Below are 17,328 nucleotides of genomic sequence, written 5' to 3'. Positions count from 1 at the left end.
TGTCTCATACTGGGCACCTCCTCGAAAATCTAAAGAGGAATGTGGAGAATTTGGAAAAAATTTATATGAGAGTCATAAATATATATATATACACATACACACACAAAAAAAAGAAGTGTGAGCAAAAGTTAATATTTAGCTCCCACATAGGAGTGAGAGCATGTGAGATTTGTCTTTCTATGCTTATTTCATTTAACATAATGTTCTCCAGTTCCATCAATATAATTGTAAATGGCAGAATTTCATTCTTTTTGTGGCTATATAGTATTCCATTGTGTGTACGTATCACAGTATCCATTCATCCATTGATGGACACTTAGGTTGATTCCCTATCTTGGCTATTGTGAATGTCTACCCTATTTTAATAGCATCCCTTTCTGCCAGCATTTCCTGTGTTCTTTCTTTCCTGCCATTCTTTTTTTCCTCTAGCATTTATCACCATTTGACAAACCATATCATTTAGCTATTTATTTATTTATTATTTATCTTTCTTTTCCTAGAAAGTAAACTTTATCAGGCCAGGAACATTTTTCAGTTTTGTTTACTGCTATATTCACAGCCTGGTACACAGTAAACACTCCATAAAATTTTGTTACATGTCTGAATCAGTAGGCAGCTGGGGAAATTAGATGTTCATCTGTACCTTGAAATATTAGCAGTCTTTACAGAAAATGAGCTAGATCTTTTTTATTCACATAGTAAATGTAAACAGCAAATTGCAGGAAAAGTATGCATAGTATGATCTTAATTGTGGCAAATTCTCTTTATGAATGTACAAACATTCGTGAATCTCTGTATGTACTGTGTGGTAATTAGTACCTTTCTAGAACTGTTAACATGGAGAAATGAGGGCCAGAAGAGAGAAAGTTTTATTTTATACCATTTCGTTTTGTTTGATTTTTTTTTTTTTTTAAATCATGGAAATGTATTTCCTGTATAATAATACAAAAATTTATTTGGTCACTTCCCCTCTTGCGAGACTGCAGAGAAAGAAGTTAATGTTCATCATCTGTGGTAAAACTCAAAACTGTAAACCAGCCTTTTATTCCCTTGAATAATTTCATTGGTGTTTTGGTCTCTTCAGATGTAAAGGCTTGGATGAAGCCTTTATCTTCTGCGTATATGTGGGTTTGTGCTGCACAATATTATATATTTGATTTTATGCTTCTTGCTAAACTTAGAGTTTGCAGGACAATTGTTTTCCTTTTTTCCTCTTCATTGCCAGGAGTTCAGTATGCATCAGGTGATTGAGGAAATGCTGCTTACAAAGCAGATACATTTTTTAACGGCATCTTTTTTTTGTTCAGGTTTTACTGTTTTTCTAGAGCAGTAGTTATAAACCCAGTCAGATAGGATGTTTTTTTTTTAAAAAATAAAAATTTTGTTACGTTCTTTTTTATTATACTAAAATGAAATTTCATAAATACTACATAAATTCTTTTAAAAACCAATATAATGCCCTAATTGTAATAAAATAGAAAAGTGATTATATTAAAGATAAATGTTTCAGTATGGAGATGTTCAAGAATGGCAACATATAAAAGACATAATAAGTGAGTTGCTTACACTTATTACACATAGAATCAGTGCAAATGCTGCAGTTATTTGTGTGAACTAATATAGGTATGTTGTTCATAACTTAAATATCATGGGGAACAGATAAAATGAAAGAGTAGAGAGAGGACCAAGTGGGCCCTAGAATAATGTTAGAATATTAATGTTAGAATCAGTAATGACAAGCCAAAATAATTTGTATGTGATTAGAGAAAGAAGGAAATAATCTTAAGTAAAATAGGAGTAACATGCCATGATAAATTACAGGCTATTAAAAAATTATAGGCTATTAATGTAGAGAAAATGAAGAAGTATTATGTTCTTGTAAAGTAGACCCTATTTTTAAGTATAATGTCAAAATATTTTCCTTGTTATGACAGAACTGAGTAATGAAAAATGTCACAGAAAACATACCTTCCATCTTGAAATTCCATCATGTATAAGGCATACTTTTCATCAGTATATGCTTAAAATATCATGAAGACCATATCCTTGGTAGGTGATGGAAATTGAGGATAGATTGGAGAAAGAAATGGTAATACAAGCTGCTATAGAGAAGTTGTATAGTTGTGTGGTAAACCTCTGAAGACAGAATCAAAATGAGAATGAAAAATAACAGGTAAAAAACCAATGGTTTGGTATTGATTTTTGCCACGAAAAATTTTTTAGTCATGTTGTACCCAAGTATTAAAAATATACAGAAGCAATAATAGGAGATATTAAAACAACCTTTGTTAATAATACTCAGTAAAATCTCTACATTTCATGTGTATCTACTAATTTACCAGGATTCGATTAGGAAGTCTGTTGAAGAGTATGAAATAGGCTCTAAAAATGTATAAAGGACAGCTCCAAATGCTGAATGACACATATGTGTTACATTAGATTCAAATGACACAGGTTGTATTGCTGTCAAGTGATTTTTCCCTAATGGTGAATAATTTCTGTTAAAAAAATTTTTTTTAACTTTTAAAAAATTTTTTTTGTAGAGACAGGGTCTTGCTGTGTTGCCCAGGCTTGTCTCAAACTCCTAGGCTCAGGCGATCCTCCTGCCTCAGCCTCTCAAATGCTAGGATTACAGGTGTGAGCCACCATACCCCGCCTAATTTCTGTTAAACTTCTAAAGAAAACTGGCTGGATGCGGTGGCTCACGCCTGTAAACCTAGCACTCTGGGAGGCAGAGGCTGGAGGACTGCTTAAGGTCAGAAGTTCAAGACCAGCCTCAGCAAGAACAAGACCCCATCTCTACTAAAAATAGAAAAAATTAGCTGGGCGTCGTGGCACGCCTTGTAGTCCCAGCTATTCAGGAGGCTGAGGTGACAGAGCGAGAGACTCTAAAAAAAAAAAAAAATTCTAAAGAAACCTAAATATAATATTTTTGGAAAATTCATTGTAGACCAAAAACCATAACAGAATACTTTGTGTTCATTTGTAAAGCAGAATTACTGGTTTTTTCACTCATGGGCATCTAATAGGATAATAGAAAGTTATGTGTGATGTGGGATGTGGGATAGTTTCTTTTTGAGTGGGATTGTCTAGCATATCGCATGATTTCTGGTATCCGTTAAATGTCAGTAATGGCACCCAATTTTTGAAATGATCCCTCCTAAAAAAACCTTCCCTAAACATTGAGAACTATTGTTTTAAGATATTCTTTCTCCAAATTTAATTGATATTTGATTCTTTGTTTTTTCTTCTCCATGTAACAGTTTTTCTCCTACAGAAATAAGTGTTTATGGAATATTCTTTGGGGAATGCTGTTCTGGAGAGGTCTTTTTATCTGTTTCCTAATACCTTAAGTCCTACATTTTACTCTGTTGTATCTTTCTAGTATTTTCTAAAACTGTTCAGGAACAAGTAGGTATAAATCCTAAGGACTTACATTTAGAAGTGTTTGTATAATTAAAATGTGTGAAATTTATTTATTAATTTTGACACTCTTAGGTTGGATCCTTGGAACAAGCTATGCTTGATGCTCTTGTAATGGATAGAGTTGCCTTTGTAAAACTTCTTATTGAAAATGGAGTAAGCATGCATAAATTCCTTACCATTCCAAGACTGGAAGAACTTTACAACACTGTAAGTGTATGTTAAAATTCTTTGTTGACTAAGTTTTATCATCCTTGGGAAATATTATTTTACCTGAACATACCCATTACTATTGATAAAGTCTTTAATGTCTTGCTTGGTTATATGGAAAAATTATAGCCAATCTTACTATGTATTGATTGTGTGACAGTATAAGACCCTTCCCTGTTTTTGGAGCCCTTCCCTGTCACCATAGTCACATAGGAAAGAGACATAGACTTTATGGTTCTATCTCTCTTGCCCTCTCCTCACTCTTTCTTTTTTAACACTATAGGATCAACTTCTTAGTTATAGGGTAATTAGGTTCTTTTTGACTCCTTTGTCTAATAATGGAGGAATTATACATTGCCTTTTCCTCCGCTTTGTTTATTATATTCATGGTCTTGACCTCATGATATACCCGTTTTAGCTTACATACTGTTTTTCATTTTTCTTGTAAAGAACTACTGAAAACTTCTTATTCCCATCACAAAGGCTTTTTCATTTCATTTCAAATTTCATGTCACTAGATTGCAGAGATAAAATACTACCCTTCTTAGTGTTTTTCTGTGTTACCAGTATGAATTTAATTGAGCTATACTTTGAGGAACATTATGACCAGACAAAATCCCAGCTTTCTAACTTTGACTTTTCTGCAAAGCTGTGTCCATTCATTCATCAGTTTCTACTTATCTTCTTTTTATTCCTAATGTTTTTGTGCTACTCAGTCGTTTCTACTTCAGTAATCTAATTTCCTTGTCCATAGTTTTCTTCTCAGATCAGTTTTTTAAACTAATTATTTTTGTAATGACATATTTTACTATGTTTTTCCCCAGTTCAAAATCCTTTGATGGCTTTCCAATGTATATCTAATAGTACCCAAACCCTTGGCTTGATTTTCAAAGATCTTCACATATTGCCCCAGCTATCTCTCTCAGTTGGCCTTTTTATCCACCACTCCCAATACTAAGTGTTTCAACTATAATGTCTATCTACTACTAAAAATATAAATCTTTTTAAAAAAGCATTTGCTGTTTACACAGTGCTGGTGTGATTTGCTTCCAACTATTCCTCATTTAGTGAAATTATTCATTGTTTAGAACTTAGCCCAAATGCCATGCCACTGCTTCCATGAAGCCTGGTGGCATAGGTAAGTACAATTATATCTTCTTTGTGGATTGTAAGTTTCTTTTGGCTAGGTATTATATCTTATTTTCCCCCCTTTTTGTCTTTTAATAGTGCCTAGCACAGTTACATTGAACTTTGTTGGCATTCTGTCTCTAGTGAACAGACATAAAAATTAAAAAGATTATTCATTGTACTGAAGTAAGGTTTATCCCTGAAATATAAAGCAAATATAAAACAACAAAAATAAAAATTGACCCATTAGCAAAGCAAGTAATTTTTTTAATTGTATAACTCAAAGTTGTTGAGATAATACTGTACTTACCTTCAACATCAATTATTGAAAAAGTTTTAAATAATTTAAGGGCTTACAACATGATAGAACAAAAACTTATACACTCTGAAATTATTTATCTTTTTGACAGTAAACGTGACAATCCTTTTCTTGTTGTTCCACTTTATGAACAGAACCTAAGGAAATAACTCCAAGACAGTATAATTTGTATATAAAAGTTCGTAAAAGTCCTGTAAGTCTGTGGTTCCCAACCTCGCAGCAACACACCAGTACTGGTCCATTGCTCGTTAGGAACCAGGCCGCACGGCAGGAGATGAGCAGGAGGGGAGCCAGGGAAGCTTCATCTGTATTTATAGCCACTCCCCATCACCACATAAGTTCTGCCTCCTGTCGGATCAGCAGTGACATTAGATTCTCAAGGGGGTTGGAGCCCTACTGGAAACTGCATGTGCGAGGTATCTAGGTTGCGTGCTCCTTAGGAGAATTTAATGCCTGATGATCTGAGGTGCAGCTGAGGTGGTGATGCTAGTGCTGGGGAGCGGCTGCAAATACAGATTATCATTAGCAGAGAGGTTTGACTGTACAATAAATGTAATGTGCTTGAATCATCCTGAAACCATCCCCGCACTCTGTCCGTGGAAAAATTGTCTCCCGTGAAACTGGTCCCTGATGCCAAAAAGGTTGGGGACTACTGCTGTAAGTTACAAAACAGGAAATTGTCTAAGTTATGCTGTTATTTATTTATTTAATGCTCAATATTCTCTGTTAAAATAAGTTAGTTTAGAAGAAAAATAAAAATTTGCCCTACTTTTTTTCCCCCCCAAAGAAACAAGGTCCAACTAATCCAATGCTGTTTCATCTTGTTCGAGATGTCAAACAGGTAAGAGATTATTTTTGTTTTTGTAAAAGGGCATTATTAAGAAGTCATTTCTACTTCATCTGTTTCCAAAAAAAGCATATAAATACATTTAAAAAACAGCAATAAAATGGCAGTTTTTAAAACAAGATAAAAAAGGGCTCAATATGTGGTAAGAGAAGTAAAGAGCATAATGTACAGAAATCAAGAAAAAGGAAAGGTTATGAAATTAAGGCCAAGTTTCCTGAACTTCTAGTCATCCAAGATAGAATGTAATGCATTTTTAAAGCTCACCGGTCCATAAAGGGAAGATCATTGATAGAATGTGTTTTCATTCTCTGTGTTCTGCAGAAATTTGTTCCAGTGTAAAAGATGTTGAATAAGGAAATTGAGGGAAACACTGGGTGGTGATCTTAATGGCAGACTTTGCCAGTAAAAATGCTGAAGTGCTCTCTCCCCTGAACTTCTTTTTTTTTTTTTTTTTTTTTGAGACAGAGTCTCACTGTGTCTCCCGGGCTAGAGTGCTGTGGGGTCAGCCTAGCTCACAGCAAGGTCAAACTCCTGGACTCAAGTGATCCTCCTGCCTCAGCCTCCCAAGTAGCTGGGAGTAGTTCACTCCACCATGCCCAACTAATTTTTTTCAATTTTTTTTTTTAGTAGAGAGCAGGTCTTTCTCTTGCTCAGGCTGGTCTCGAATTCCTGAGCTCAAGTGATCCTCCCACCTCAGCCTCCCAGAGTGCGAGGATTACAGGCATGAGCCACCGCACCTGGCCTTTCTCTCTCACCTTTTAAAAATACCTAGCATTGGTAATGACACTGTCATATGATGTGAAGCTATTCTTTGGTGACTAAATTGATGCACTCTTATTCCTATTCTCTCCTGTTGGGTTTCTTTGGGAATTAATAGTTTTAAACATTTATCAACAATTTATAGCCATTTAAATTATTGGTATCTGATAGTTTTATTTTCCTTGATGTAATGGTACCTGTATTTGATTAATTAAAATATTTTCTAAGTATCAGCTTAAAATGCTTTCTGTTTAGAGTTCTTTATTTGAACTTTTACTTGGTACTAAATGTGAGTGCACTATTAAAAACTTAAAAGAGAAAAATGTCATTTTCTGTTTTCTTTTTTTTCTTTCGTGAGTTCCCCAAGAGCTGGAATGTTTTCATTTTCTGCATTTGTATTTTGTTATTTAATACTAAACTAGAAACCTTGAGTTATCGGGAGACTTCTTGACCAAAAGTTTCGCAGATTCATTTGCATTAATTATGGTTTACTTATATGGGTCAGCAGAAAGAATTATGGTAGTTAATTCTGGAAACAAATATGAGGGTTTGTATATATGGACTGTTGTTACATTGGTGGCTATAATAATAAGCCCAATTTTTTCATTTCCGTAAGTGATAAATCCTGAAATAAAGATAGTAATTGAATATTTTCTGATTCATATTAATAACTTGAGTTTTGTAAGAGTTCTCAATGTAGTTTGAGAAATAGGTCACTATGACATTTTAGATAATTCACATTGTTTTCCTTAATTTAAATATTTCTCATTCAAATAGACTTCTGTTAGAATGGCATTTGTCAGGTTTTTAAAAAATTATATTGGAGAATGTCATAGATGACTTTCTCAATTTTGAGGTCGCTTGAGTTAAAATAAAATGAAAACCATTTATTTAAGATGGAAATATATATTTTGATTAATTTTCAAACTAGAGATTCAAAGACTGTAGCTGTCTAGAAATTAGAAATTTTGCAGATGAAACAAATATTAAAAATATAAATATTTAAGAAAATACTACGTTCATGAAATTATAATCAGGAAAATGGAAAGAATGGTGATGGTAGGAGGACAGAATTAGTTAACAGATATAAATGATCTGATGGTTAACCCCTTTAAGATTATTTAATAAAATTAACGAGTTCTTAAATTCTGAAACAGGCAGTCTTTCAAAACTCATAAATGGCTTATGTTCCAAAAGTTCATTTGTAAATTGTTGCCCTTGGAAAATGAAGTCTAAAGTTTTAAAACAGAGGTCCCCAAGAACTGAGGCACACGGCAGGAGGCGAGTGAAGCCCCACCTGCCCCGACAGCCGCTCCTCATCAGATCAGAGCGGCATCAGACCTTGATAGGGAACTCCACTGCATACTGCACCTGAGGGTTCCAGGTTGCATGTTCTCCATGAGAATCCAATGCCTGATGATCTCAGGTGGAGCTGAGGTGGCGGCACTTCCACTCCCGTGCCCTGCTCCGAAAAACTGTCTTCCACGAAGCCGGTCCCTGGTGTCAAAAAGGTTGGGGACCGGTGCTTTAAGCGATAATACAAGTGTTAGTTAAGTCCTAGAGAAAACTATAAAAACTTGTGTAACCTATAATATAGCCAGTACAATTTTGGTTAAAAAATACATATGTATTTATGTGCCAATCTGGAAAAATAATTTAGCAGTTATGGCATTATTTTTGTAGGAAAATGTATTTTGTGATATGTACCACAATGAAAATGAAATAGTTGGCTTTTTAGCAGTTCTGTTGCCTCCAGGTGTGAAGTATTAGGGCAGTGGAGAGATCAAATTATCTTCCTGCTTTAGGCTGTACTCCTGTCCCAAGCCACACCTTTGAGACCTCAAAATTTCAGAATCCCCTCTTCTTACCAAAGGAAATGGAGAAACAAGTCAATCCCTTCTGTAAAGATAGCAGCTGCAACCCTCACTTCTTATATAACAAACATTTGTCATTTTGGAGAGTAGGCTTTTCCTAGGCATGGCATGACAATATTGAGAAATACTGTCCTATCTATTTAAAACTAATGTTTTGTTTCCAGGGAAATCTTCCTCCAGGATATAAGATCACTCTAATCGATATAGGACTTGTTATTGAATATCTCATGGGAGGAACCTACAGATGCACCTACACTAGGAAACGTTTTCGATTAATATATAATAGTCTTGGTGGAAATAATCGGGTATGTAGAATTTGGGGGGAAGTCTGTATATGTGCTTTTAAGTTAACTCATGCACTTTAAACAAATAAGAATTAGTTACATAGAAGGGTGAAAGTAACATTGTCTTAAAATACGAGATTTTCAACTACTAGTAATTAGAAATATTTTGTAATCAAAATTGTAAACCAGTCATACTTTGTGTGTGTGAATACACAAACACATTTGCATGCATATATAAGTTGATTTTTGAGTATTTATAAAATGTCAGCATATTTAAATGTGTAAAAGCTAATAGGATCTCATTTTCAGAGATCTGGACGAAACACCTCCAGCAGCACTCCACAGTTGCGAAAGAGTCATGAATCTTTTGGCAATAGGGCAGATAAAAAGGAAAAAATGAGACATAATCATTTCATTAAAACAGCACAGCCCTACCGACCAAAGGTATGTTTATTTAAATATTATCCTTTCTGGATTTTTATTTTATTCTTTCTAATTAGTGTTATTAAACAAAAAATACTTGTTTTAGTAAGAATTATTTTTTTGTTTTTATATATATTATATCTTGGACTCTTCATTTTCCTATATATAGAAATATTCATTGTAAGTTAATGATTCTATTAAGTTTTTCATATTTAGTTATGATAACTGAATTTGTGAAATGTTTTGATAAATGTTTAACTGACTCCTTTTATTCCATTTTTACTTAAGAACATCATGACAAACTATTACTTTATTAAAATTGCATTCTATCAGATATTATTTGAAATATTAATATTTAAGCCCTTTCCTTAATATTGGAAAACTGACAGTTTTGTTGAAATGGCATTTTTATAAAATGAATTATGAGTGGTAATAAAAATCATGTTTGCATGTTTATACTGTTATGTGCAGTTATATGAAGTTAAAGAATAGTGTAAAGGATATTTTATAAAAATTTTCGCTAACAATGTTATACGGCCTTATTGTTTGTAATGAGCCTTATGACATTTATTTTCCCCTGAAGATTGATACAGCTATGGAAGAAGGAAAGAAGAAGAGAACCAAAGATGAAATTGTGGATATTGATGATCCAGAAACCAAGCGCTTTCCTTATCCACTTAATGAACTGTTAATTTGGGCTTGCCTTATGAAGAGGCAGGTCATGGCCCGTTTTTTATGGCAGCATGGTGAAGAATCAATGGCTAAAGCATTAGTTGCCTGTAAAATCTATCGTTCAATGGCATATGAAGCAAAGCAGAGTGACTTGGTAGATGATACTTCAGAAGAACTGAAGCAATATTCCAAGTAAGTGATATTTTATCATTTGAAAACATTTTGAAAATGTAAAATAGTGTTTGATTAGGTGTTATAGTGCCATGCACTTAATGGGGATGTAGATGTATAATTTTATTGGTACAATTAAGAGAAAATTATTTTTAAAATATATTACGTATTTTTAAGAACTCAGAAAGAAACTTTTCTGCCTATGTATGTGAAAGAGGTTATTACTATATTTGCAATTCAAGAGTTAAGTATTTCAGCACGAAAGAAGTGCCAGAAATCATCTTAATAATTGCACAGAGTAGCAATTAGATGAGGAAAAATTTCATTTGCTAATGAAATTTTTGGAGCCCTGTGATTACTTAGTGGGGATTCAAGATTCAGATGTTTCTCATGATTAGGTTAGTCCCTAGATACATTGTTCTTCTCTACCAGGTAACAACCCTTTCCTATGTTTGAAATACTATATAGAGACTTTTTTGAACAGAGTGCTGAACATTGTCAATTTTGGTTCCTTGTGAGATTATAGTTGTATTTCTAGTTTTATTTCTAGGAGAAAGTGGTCTGGATTCACCTTTTCAGTCTTGTGCTTAATGTGACATATTTTAATATTTTATGCTATCCACGTGAGTTTAGATGTCTGAAAACAAGAGTTACTGTGACTCTAATGCCTCAAATTCCATGAGTGTGAAAATATTAAAAACTGGAAAGTATTATAAATGAATTTAAGAATAGTGGTTTAAAACTGCAAGTTGTTAATCTGAATATATTTTGGCTTTTATCTTTTTATAGTGATTTTGGTCAATTGGCAGTTGAATTACTAGAACAATCCTTCAGACAAGATGAAACCATGGCTATGAAATTGCTCACTTATGAACTGAAAAACTGGAGTAATTCAACCTGCCTTAAGTTGGCAGTTTCTTCAAGACTTAGACCTTTTGTAGCCCACACCTGTACACAAATGTTATTATCTGATATGTGGATGGGAAGGCTAAATATGAGGAAAAATTCCTGGTACAAGGTATATCTTAGAAATAATTTGATATAAAGTGTGTGATTAGATAAAGAGAACAGAGGAATTAGTCTAGAATCTAGATGTCTAGTAAAATGCCGTGATTTGTGAAAGTGATGGGGAGATTGGGCAGGAGGAGAAGGGGTGATTGGCATTACATTCCAAGTGACATAATGGGCTCCTTTTTCCTTCTGTTCTTTACTCTCGAATTTTTTTTCAGGTGTGTATAATGATTGTTGCCCTCTCTGAACCAGAAGTATGAGGGCAACAAATGGGAAATATTGTAGATTGCAGCCCTGAGCAGCCATGAAAAAAAGTTACTGCTTTATGAAAGGGTGATTCCCAAATTTTAAAATTCAAGACCTATATACTAATTTAATAATCTGTTACTTTTAAGTTACTTGAAGTATATTGGATGAGTATATCCATATACCCAGTTTATACTTATGGATAAGCATATCCATATGCCCAATTTTTATTGTTAAGAATTTGGGTAATATGGCTGGTACTTTCATTGTTGTCATAGCGATAGATACTGCTTTAAACTTCCCTTTTCATTCTCTTATATATCTTTTTAAATAAGGTACAGAAATGTAGAAGGCAGAAATCAGGCAAGTAGTTTAACTATAAGCCATTGTAAGAGATGACAAATACTAATGATCTACTAAAAATAATGGTGAGAGAATAACCAACAGAAACCCTGTTGCACAATTATAATTTCTTTATGCTTCAGAATTTTGCAAGTAATATGTACAATTTTAGAAATAAACCTTTTTGTTTATAGTGGCACGAGCTGAGTAATCATGTTATGACATGGAAGAATTGCAGAGAGATTTAGGATAAAATTAAGCACACAGCACCTTTATAAGGCTTGGATTTTGTTTAAACAAAAATGTATTTTCTGAACAAATTGTAATCTGATTTTGTTTGAAGTACAAATCTATAATAATTATTCAGTCTGTTCTACACTTTTATTATCATAATAGTCAAATGTTTTGTTACTTTTTAAAACAATCCAACCTGGGCCTCTTTAAGTACAATATGTAAGTAAAAAATGAATCTTTTATTTTTCCCCTATGCTGTTAAGGGCCAAATGGCTAACTAATAATCATAAGTTATTTAATATCTTTTTATTGTTTTTATTATATTCCTAAAGGTCATTAATTTATAATGCAAACATATTTTTCTAAACACTTCAGGTCATACTAAGCATTTTAGTTCCACCTGCGATATTAATGCTAGAATATAAAACCAAGGCTGAAATGTCACATATCCCGCAATCTCAAGATGCTCATCAGATGACAATGGAAGATAGTGAAAACAACTTTCAAAACATAACAGAAGAGATCCCCATGGTAAGGAGAAAAAAATTTAAAGTAAATATAAATTTGTTGTGAATAAGTGTACAGTAAAAATATTTTTTTTATTTCAGGAAGTGTTTAAAGAAGTAAGGATTTTGGACAATAATGAAGGAAAGAGTGAAATGGAGATACAAATAAAATCAAAAAAGCTTCCAATCACACGAAAGTTCTATGCCTTTTATCATGCACCAATTGTAAAGTTCTGGTTTAACACGGTATGTTTTTAAATTTGCATGAGTATGATGTTTTTAAAAGACAGGTTTTAGGAAACCTTTGATCTAGAGTCCATAATAATCTTGATATAACTTAGATCACTGAAAAGGCATTTCACATTTTAAAAGAGCACTAAATTTCCTTTGTTTCATCCAAATTGCTGACATCTAGAATGATAAACTCTAACAAATTTTAGTTCTAATTAGAACTAAAAATTTACTTACCAATTATGTGGTAACCAAAAGCCTTTGTGAGTAACATATGAATCATCTAGTAAAAATAATGGTGAAAGATTAAGCAAAAGAACCTGATATGCAATTAATATAATTTCTTTGTGCCTTAGGGTTTTGCAGATAGAAGTCTAGAAATAAACCTGTTTGCAGTGTTGTAGGTTTTTTGTTTGTTTCTTTGTTTTTTTTAATTTTTTGGGGACAGAGTCTTGCTCTGTTACCAGGGCTAGACCACAGCCTCAAACTCCTGAGCTCAAGGGATCTTCCTGCATCCGCTTCCAGAGCATAGTAGCTGGGACTGTAGGTGCCTGCTACTGTGCCTGGCTAATTTTTTTTTTAATCAGTTTTGCTATGTTGCTTAGGCTGGTCTTGAGCTCCAGGCCTCAGGTGACCCCTGCCCCTCAAAGTGCTAGGATTACAGACGTGAACCACCATGCCCAGCAGTTCGCAGTGTTAATTGAAGATGATAACGAGTAATCCAGATCATTCATATGGTTTTATTTGTCTGTGGCTTATTTCTTAATCATATTAGATTGTATGCTTGATTACCTGCCATATAATTGGCTTTTCTCTTGCTTTATGGAAAAATGGATTTTACTAGCAGATTAAAGAGCATATGGCCATAGATGGATGGACTCACCTTATTTTCACTGAATGTAGTTATTCATCTGTTATTTTGGTGGTTTCTGTTGGGGGATGACCTCTAGGAACTTCCAGTAGGCTATCTTGCTGATATCGCTGTCCTTCACCTGAAGAAACACATGAGATTATCCCCTGCTTTTAACCATGGGCTTTGTGAATGAGTTCTTAGTCCCCTTCCCAAGAAAACCCTTAAGGTATTTTTGTTTATTTATTTATTTTTATCATTTTCCTCAATATCAGATATTTTTTGAATTGCTAAAATATACAAATGGCTTTGTGCTAAGATGAACATTGGAGAATGTGTTCCTCCAACCATTGCTTTCTCACCCACACATGACTGTTAACCCGTGACTAAATTTATTATGTTTCCTTACTTCTCAGTGTGAAAAATTTTCTTGTTCCTCCCTGTTTAGATGTTGTTATTGCAAATCTCAATTATATGATCTAATCTTCAAATTCTGTCCTACAAATGGAAATAGTGTAGGTTTCTTATATTTGCATTAATCTGAACGACTACTTTAAAACAGCCATCACAGGTAGCTAAAGGAATTTTTCTCTTCTTTCTTTATTGCAGTTTACTTCCCTAGGCTGCTGTAGCTCAAATCAAGGATGTGACTTGTTCTAGGACTGGTAGAGGCAAGGAGAGAGATGAGAGGATTCTTAGCCATAATTTTTCAAAGGACAATGAGTGTAGGTTTTTCTCTGAAATGAAATGAATCTTCACGTTATTATGCATAGACCTTATCACTTACCTGTAACTTTTTTTTTGTAAAGAGTATCAAAGGTGGGCTGTTCCCTTACCTAGGACAAAACTTCTTCACATCTGTTTCCATTTCTTGGGATTCAACTTCACTGACTGGGAGCTAGGAAAATACCAGTTCTCTTAGGAATACTATTTGGCTGGGAGAGGAAGGAAGCAAGAAGTATGTGATTCTGATGGTGAATGTCTGCAGTAACTTTAATGCATTAAGATACTTTAGGTATAGTATATGTTGAACGCATTGTATGGACCATGCTAAGAACATAAATCTGTTTATAAAATTGTTTCTGTGGGAAGTTCTCAAAGGTTGACAAAGTTCTAAAACATTTTTACTCTGGGGACTATACTTTGACAAATGCAGTATTTGCACTGAAGAAGAGACATCTAAACTATTTTGATGATTGAACCTGGGGGATAATTCACGAATGTTCATTTAATGTTTATTTTTGTGTATGCTTAAATGTACATAATAAAAAGTTTTAAAACTAATTTTATTTATATAACTTTCATTAATTTTTTTATTAGTTGGCATATTTAGGATTTCTGATGCTTTATACATTTGTGGTTCTTGTACAAATGGAACGGTTACCTTCAGTTCAAGAATGGATTGTTATTGCTTATATTTTTACCTATGCCATTGAGAAAGTCCGTGAGGTATGTCTTTAATTTTTCCTACGGGTAACTTACTGCGTACGTGGAAGATTTTTTGTTTTGTTTTGGGTGTGTATGTGGCTGTGTGTGTGCATCATTCGTAATTTCAGTGGGTGACTGAGTGACAACATTATAGAAGTGTAGAAAATGTTTATTTCTGCTATTCTAAAAATAATGGCACAAGAATAGAAATCAGTGAGTATGCTGTTTACTTTTTGGCCATTACAAATATAATGATTTGTTTCAGAAACATAGCCTAGATTTTTAAAATTTCCTCAACGTTCATATTTATGCTCTCAGCCACTCTTCAAAAAGTATTAATATAAAACCAGCAATTGGGTAGGTAAATTATAAAAAGATATTTATTTTGCTCGTATATTGTACTGCCCACTAAAATGTGCTGTATTACCCACTGAATTGCCGTTTAGATTTATATCCCTGGTCTTAAAGTACTCAGCTTAAATTACAAATTTTCTAACACCTTGATTTTGAAGAAAAAAATATTTTTTCCTTAGATAAATAATACACGTGCATAAATACTTCTGAATTACTTCATGTCTCTGCTTTACATTTATAGAATACAGGAAATTGCAAAAATAATTAGAAAGCATTTTACTTCTTTCCCACTTAGATATCATAAAAATTTATCTTATTAAATAGCTTATTATGCATTTGAAATCCCTCTGAGTGCTGTGGTCTATATGTTTATGAAATCTGTTGTTTTACCAACATATTTGAAAAAATTAATTTGTTAAATGATAAAGGCAAGTTGCAAAGCATTTTTAAAACAACGTATTCATAACAGTTCTGCAAGGATTTATGAGATAGTAATAATAGTGGTTGCCTCTAATAGGAAGGGTAATTAATTGGCTAAGGGCGAAGAGCAAAAGAGAGACTTTTTTTTTTTTATTTCATGTTTAGGTTATGTATGTTGCCCTTAAAAGAGAGACTTTTCAGTATTTATGATACACTATGATTTTTGAAGCTGTGAATGTATTACCATTCCTCCCAAAAGATATTTCTAAAAATTCTTGTATTCAAGAGAAGAGGTATAGGTTTTAAATAAGTTAAATAAATACAGCTACTTAAACCCCTGAGTTATTTACTTTCTGTGAAGAAGGCATCTTTGGAACATACTACCAGATGTCCAGGTGTTGCTTCAGCTGAAACTAAAACATTTTTCAAAAGTATTTTACTTTCCAGGTAGAGAACTGTGTTGTAATCTAAAATTTCAGCTTTTTAGTTGGATGGTCTTGTTTGGGCAGGCCATTTATTTATAAGAAACATCTATCTCTGCTATCTTACTGTTTTGGTGATGAAATGCATCTTCAAATGACAAGATAATAGATTAGAAGCATTTTGAAACATTAAAAGATATCTAAATTTTGTGATATAATTGAATACTGTGTATGTTTTAGTAGGAAGAAATGGAAGAAATTGATAAAACCTTTTTTTGTTCTTGTTAAACCTTTAGATCTTTATGTCTGAAGCTGGAAAAATAAACCAGAAGATTAAAGTGTGGTTTAGTGATTACTTCAATATCAGCGATACAATTGCCATAATTTCTTTCTTCATTGGATTTGGACTAAGATTTGGAGCAAAATGGAACTTTGAAAATGCATATGCTAATCATGTTTTTGTGGCTGGAAGATTAATTTACTGTCTTAACATAATATTTTGGTATGTGCGTTTGCTAGATTTTCTAGCTGTAAATCAACAGGCAGGACCTTATGTAATGATGATTGGAAAAATGGTAAGTTGACAGATGTCTGGTAATACTCATGGGCTTATTGATAATTTTTTTCTTAAAAATCATAAAAATGTATTTTTAACATAGTTTTAGTTGAACAAATGAATGTGTGTTATTTCATGTTTATTTTTCTCATATTCCAGACTACTAATCCTTAAGGATATTTTATTAGCTTTTGAAGAAAAACATTTGATGGGATAAAGTTATGGAAATCATATTTGTTAATTTGTGTTATCTTGAAATGCTTTAATTTTTAAATGCCACTTACTAGTATTTGGCATCAGAATAAAAAATGCAAACTTGACAGCTCCAATTTTGTATATTTCCATTCATACTGCTACTATCCTAAACCAATCCACCATTATCTGACGCCTATAGTAGTCTAGTAATCTGTTTCCTCAGAACCACTCTGACCTATCTTCAATCTGTATTATAGCTAGAGTGATTATCTGAAAATGCAAATCCGAACATGTCACTTCTCTGCCTTAAAACATTTTTTTAGTGGTTTTTGCTTTGCTCCAACAGATTAGTGTACTTAATTAAACCCACAGGCCCTGGCCGGTTTGGCTGTTGCTTTCTCTCCTCTCCTCTCCTCTCCTCTC

The 17,328-nt window shown here is 33.2% G+C and overlaps 1 protein-coding gene across 1 annotated transcript in view; it reads left to right on the top strand.

Annotated features, from left to right (window-relative positions):
- The window catches only part of LOC105814519 (transient receptor potential cation channel subfamily M member 7), a 91,042-nt gene extending 74,304 nt beyond the window's left edge, over positions 1–16,738 (top strand). The window contains exons 12-21 of the mRNA XM_012649524.1: positions 3,499–3,633; positions 5,868–5,921; positions 8,725–8,865; positions 9,154–9,288; positions 9,851–10,131; positions 10,900–11,128; positions 12,319–12,474; positions 12,552–12,695; positions 14,851–14,979; positions 16,451–16,738. Of these exons, the coding sequence (XP_012504978.1) occupies positions 3,499–3,633; positions 5,868–5,921; positions 8,725–8,865; positions 9,154–9,288; positions 9,851–10,131; positions 10,900–11,128; positions 12,319–12,474; positions 12,552–12,695; positions 14,851–14,979; positions 16,451–16,738 (1,692 nt within the window). The remainder of the gene's footprint in view (positions 1–3,498; positions 3,634–5,867; positions 5,922–8,724; positions 8,866–9,153; positions 9,289–9,850; positions 10,132–10,899; positions 11,129–12,318; positions 12,475–12,551; positions 12,696–14,850; positions 14,980–16,450) is intronic.
- Positions 16,739–17,328: the final 590 nt, after the last annotated feature.

This window comes from Propithecus coquereli, unplaced genomic scaffold (genome assembly GCF_000956105.1).
Source record: "Propithecus coquereli isolate 6110/MARCELLA unplaced genomic scaffold, Pcoq_1.0 Scaffold3, whole genome shotgun sequence".
Lineage (NCBI taxonomy): Eukaryota > Metazoa > Chordata > Mammalia > Primates > Indriidae > Propithecus > Propithecus coquereli.
This window is presented reverse-complemented; position numbering and strand designations above follow the sequence as displayed.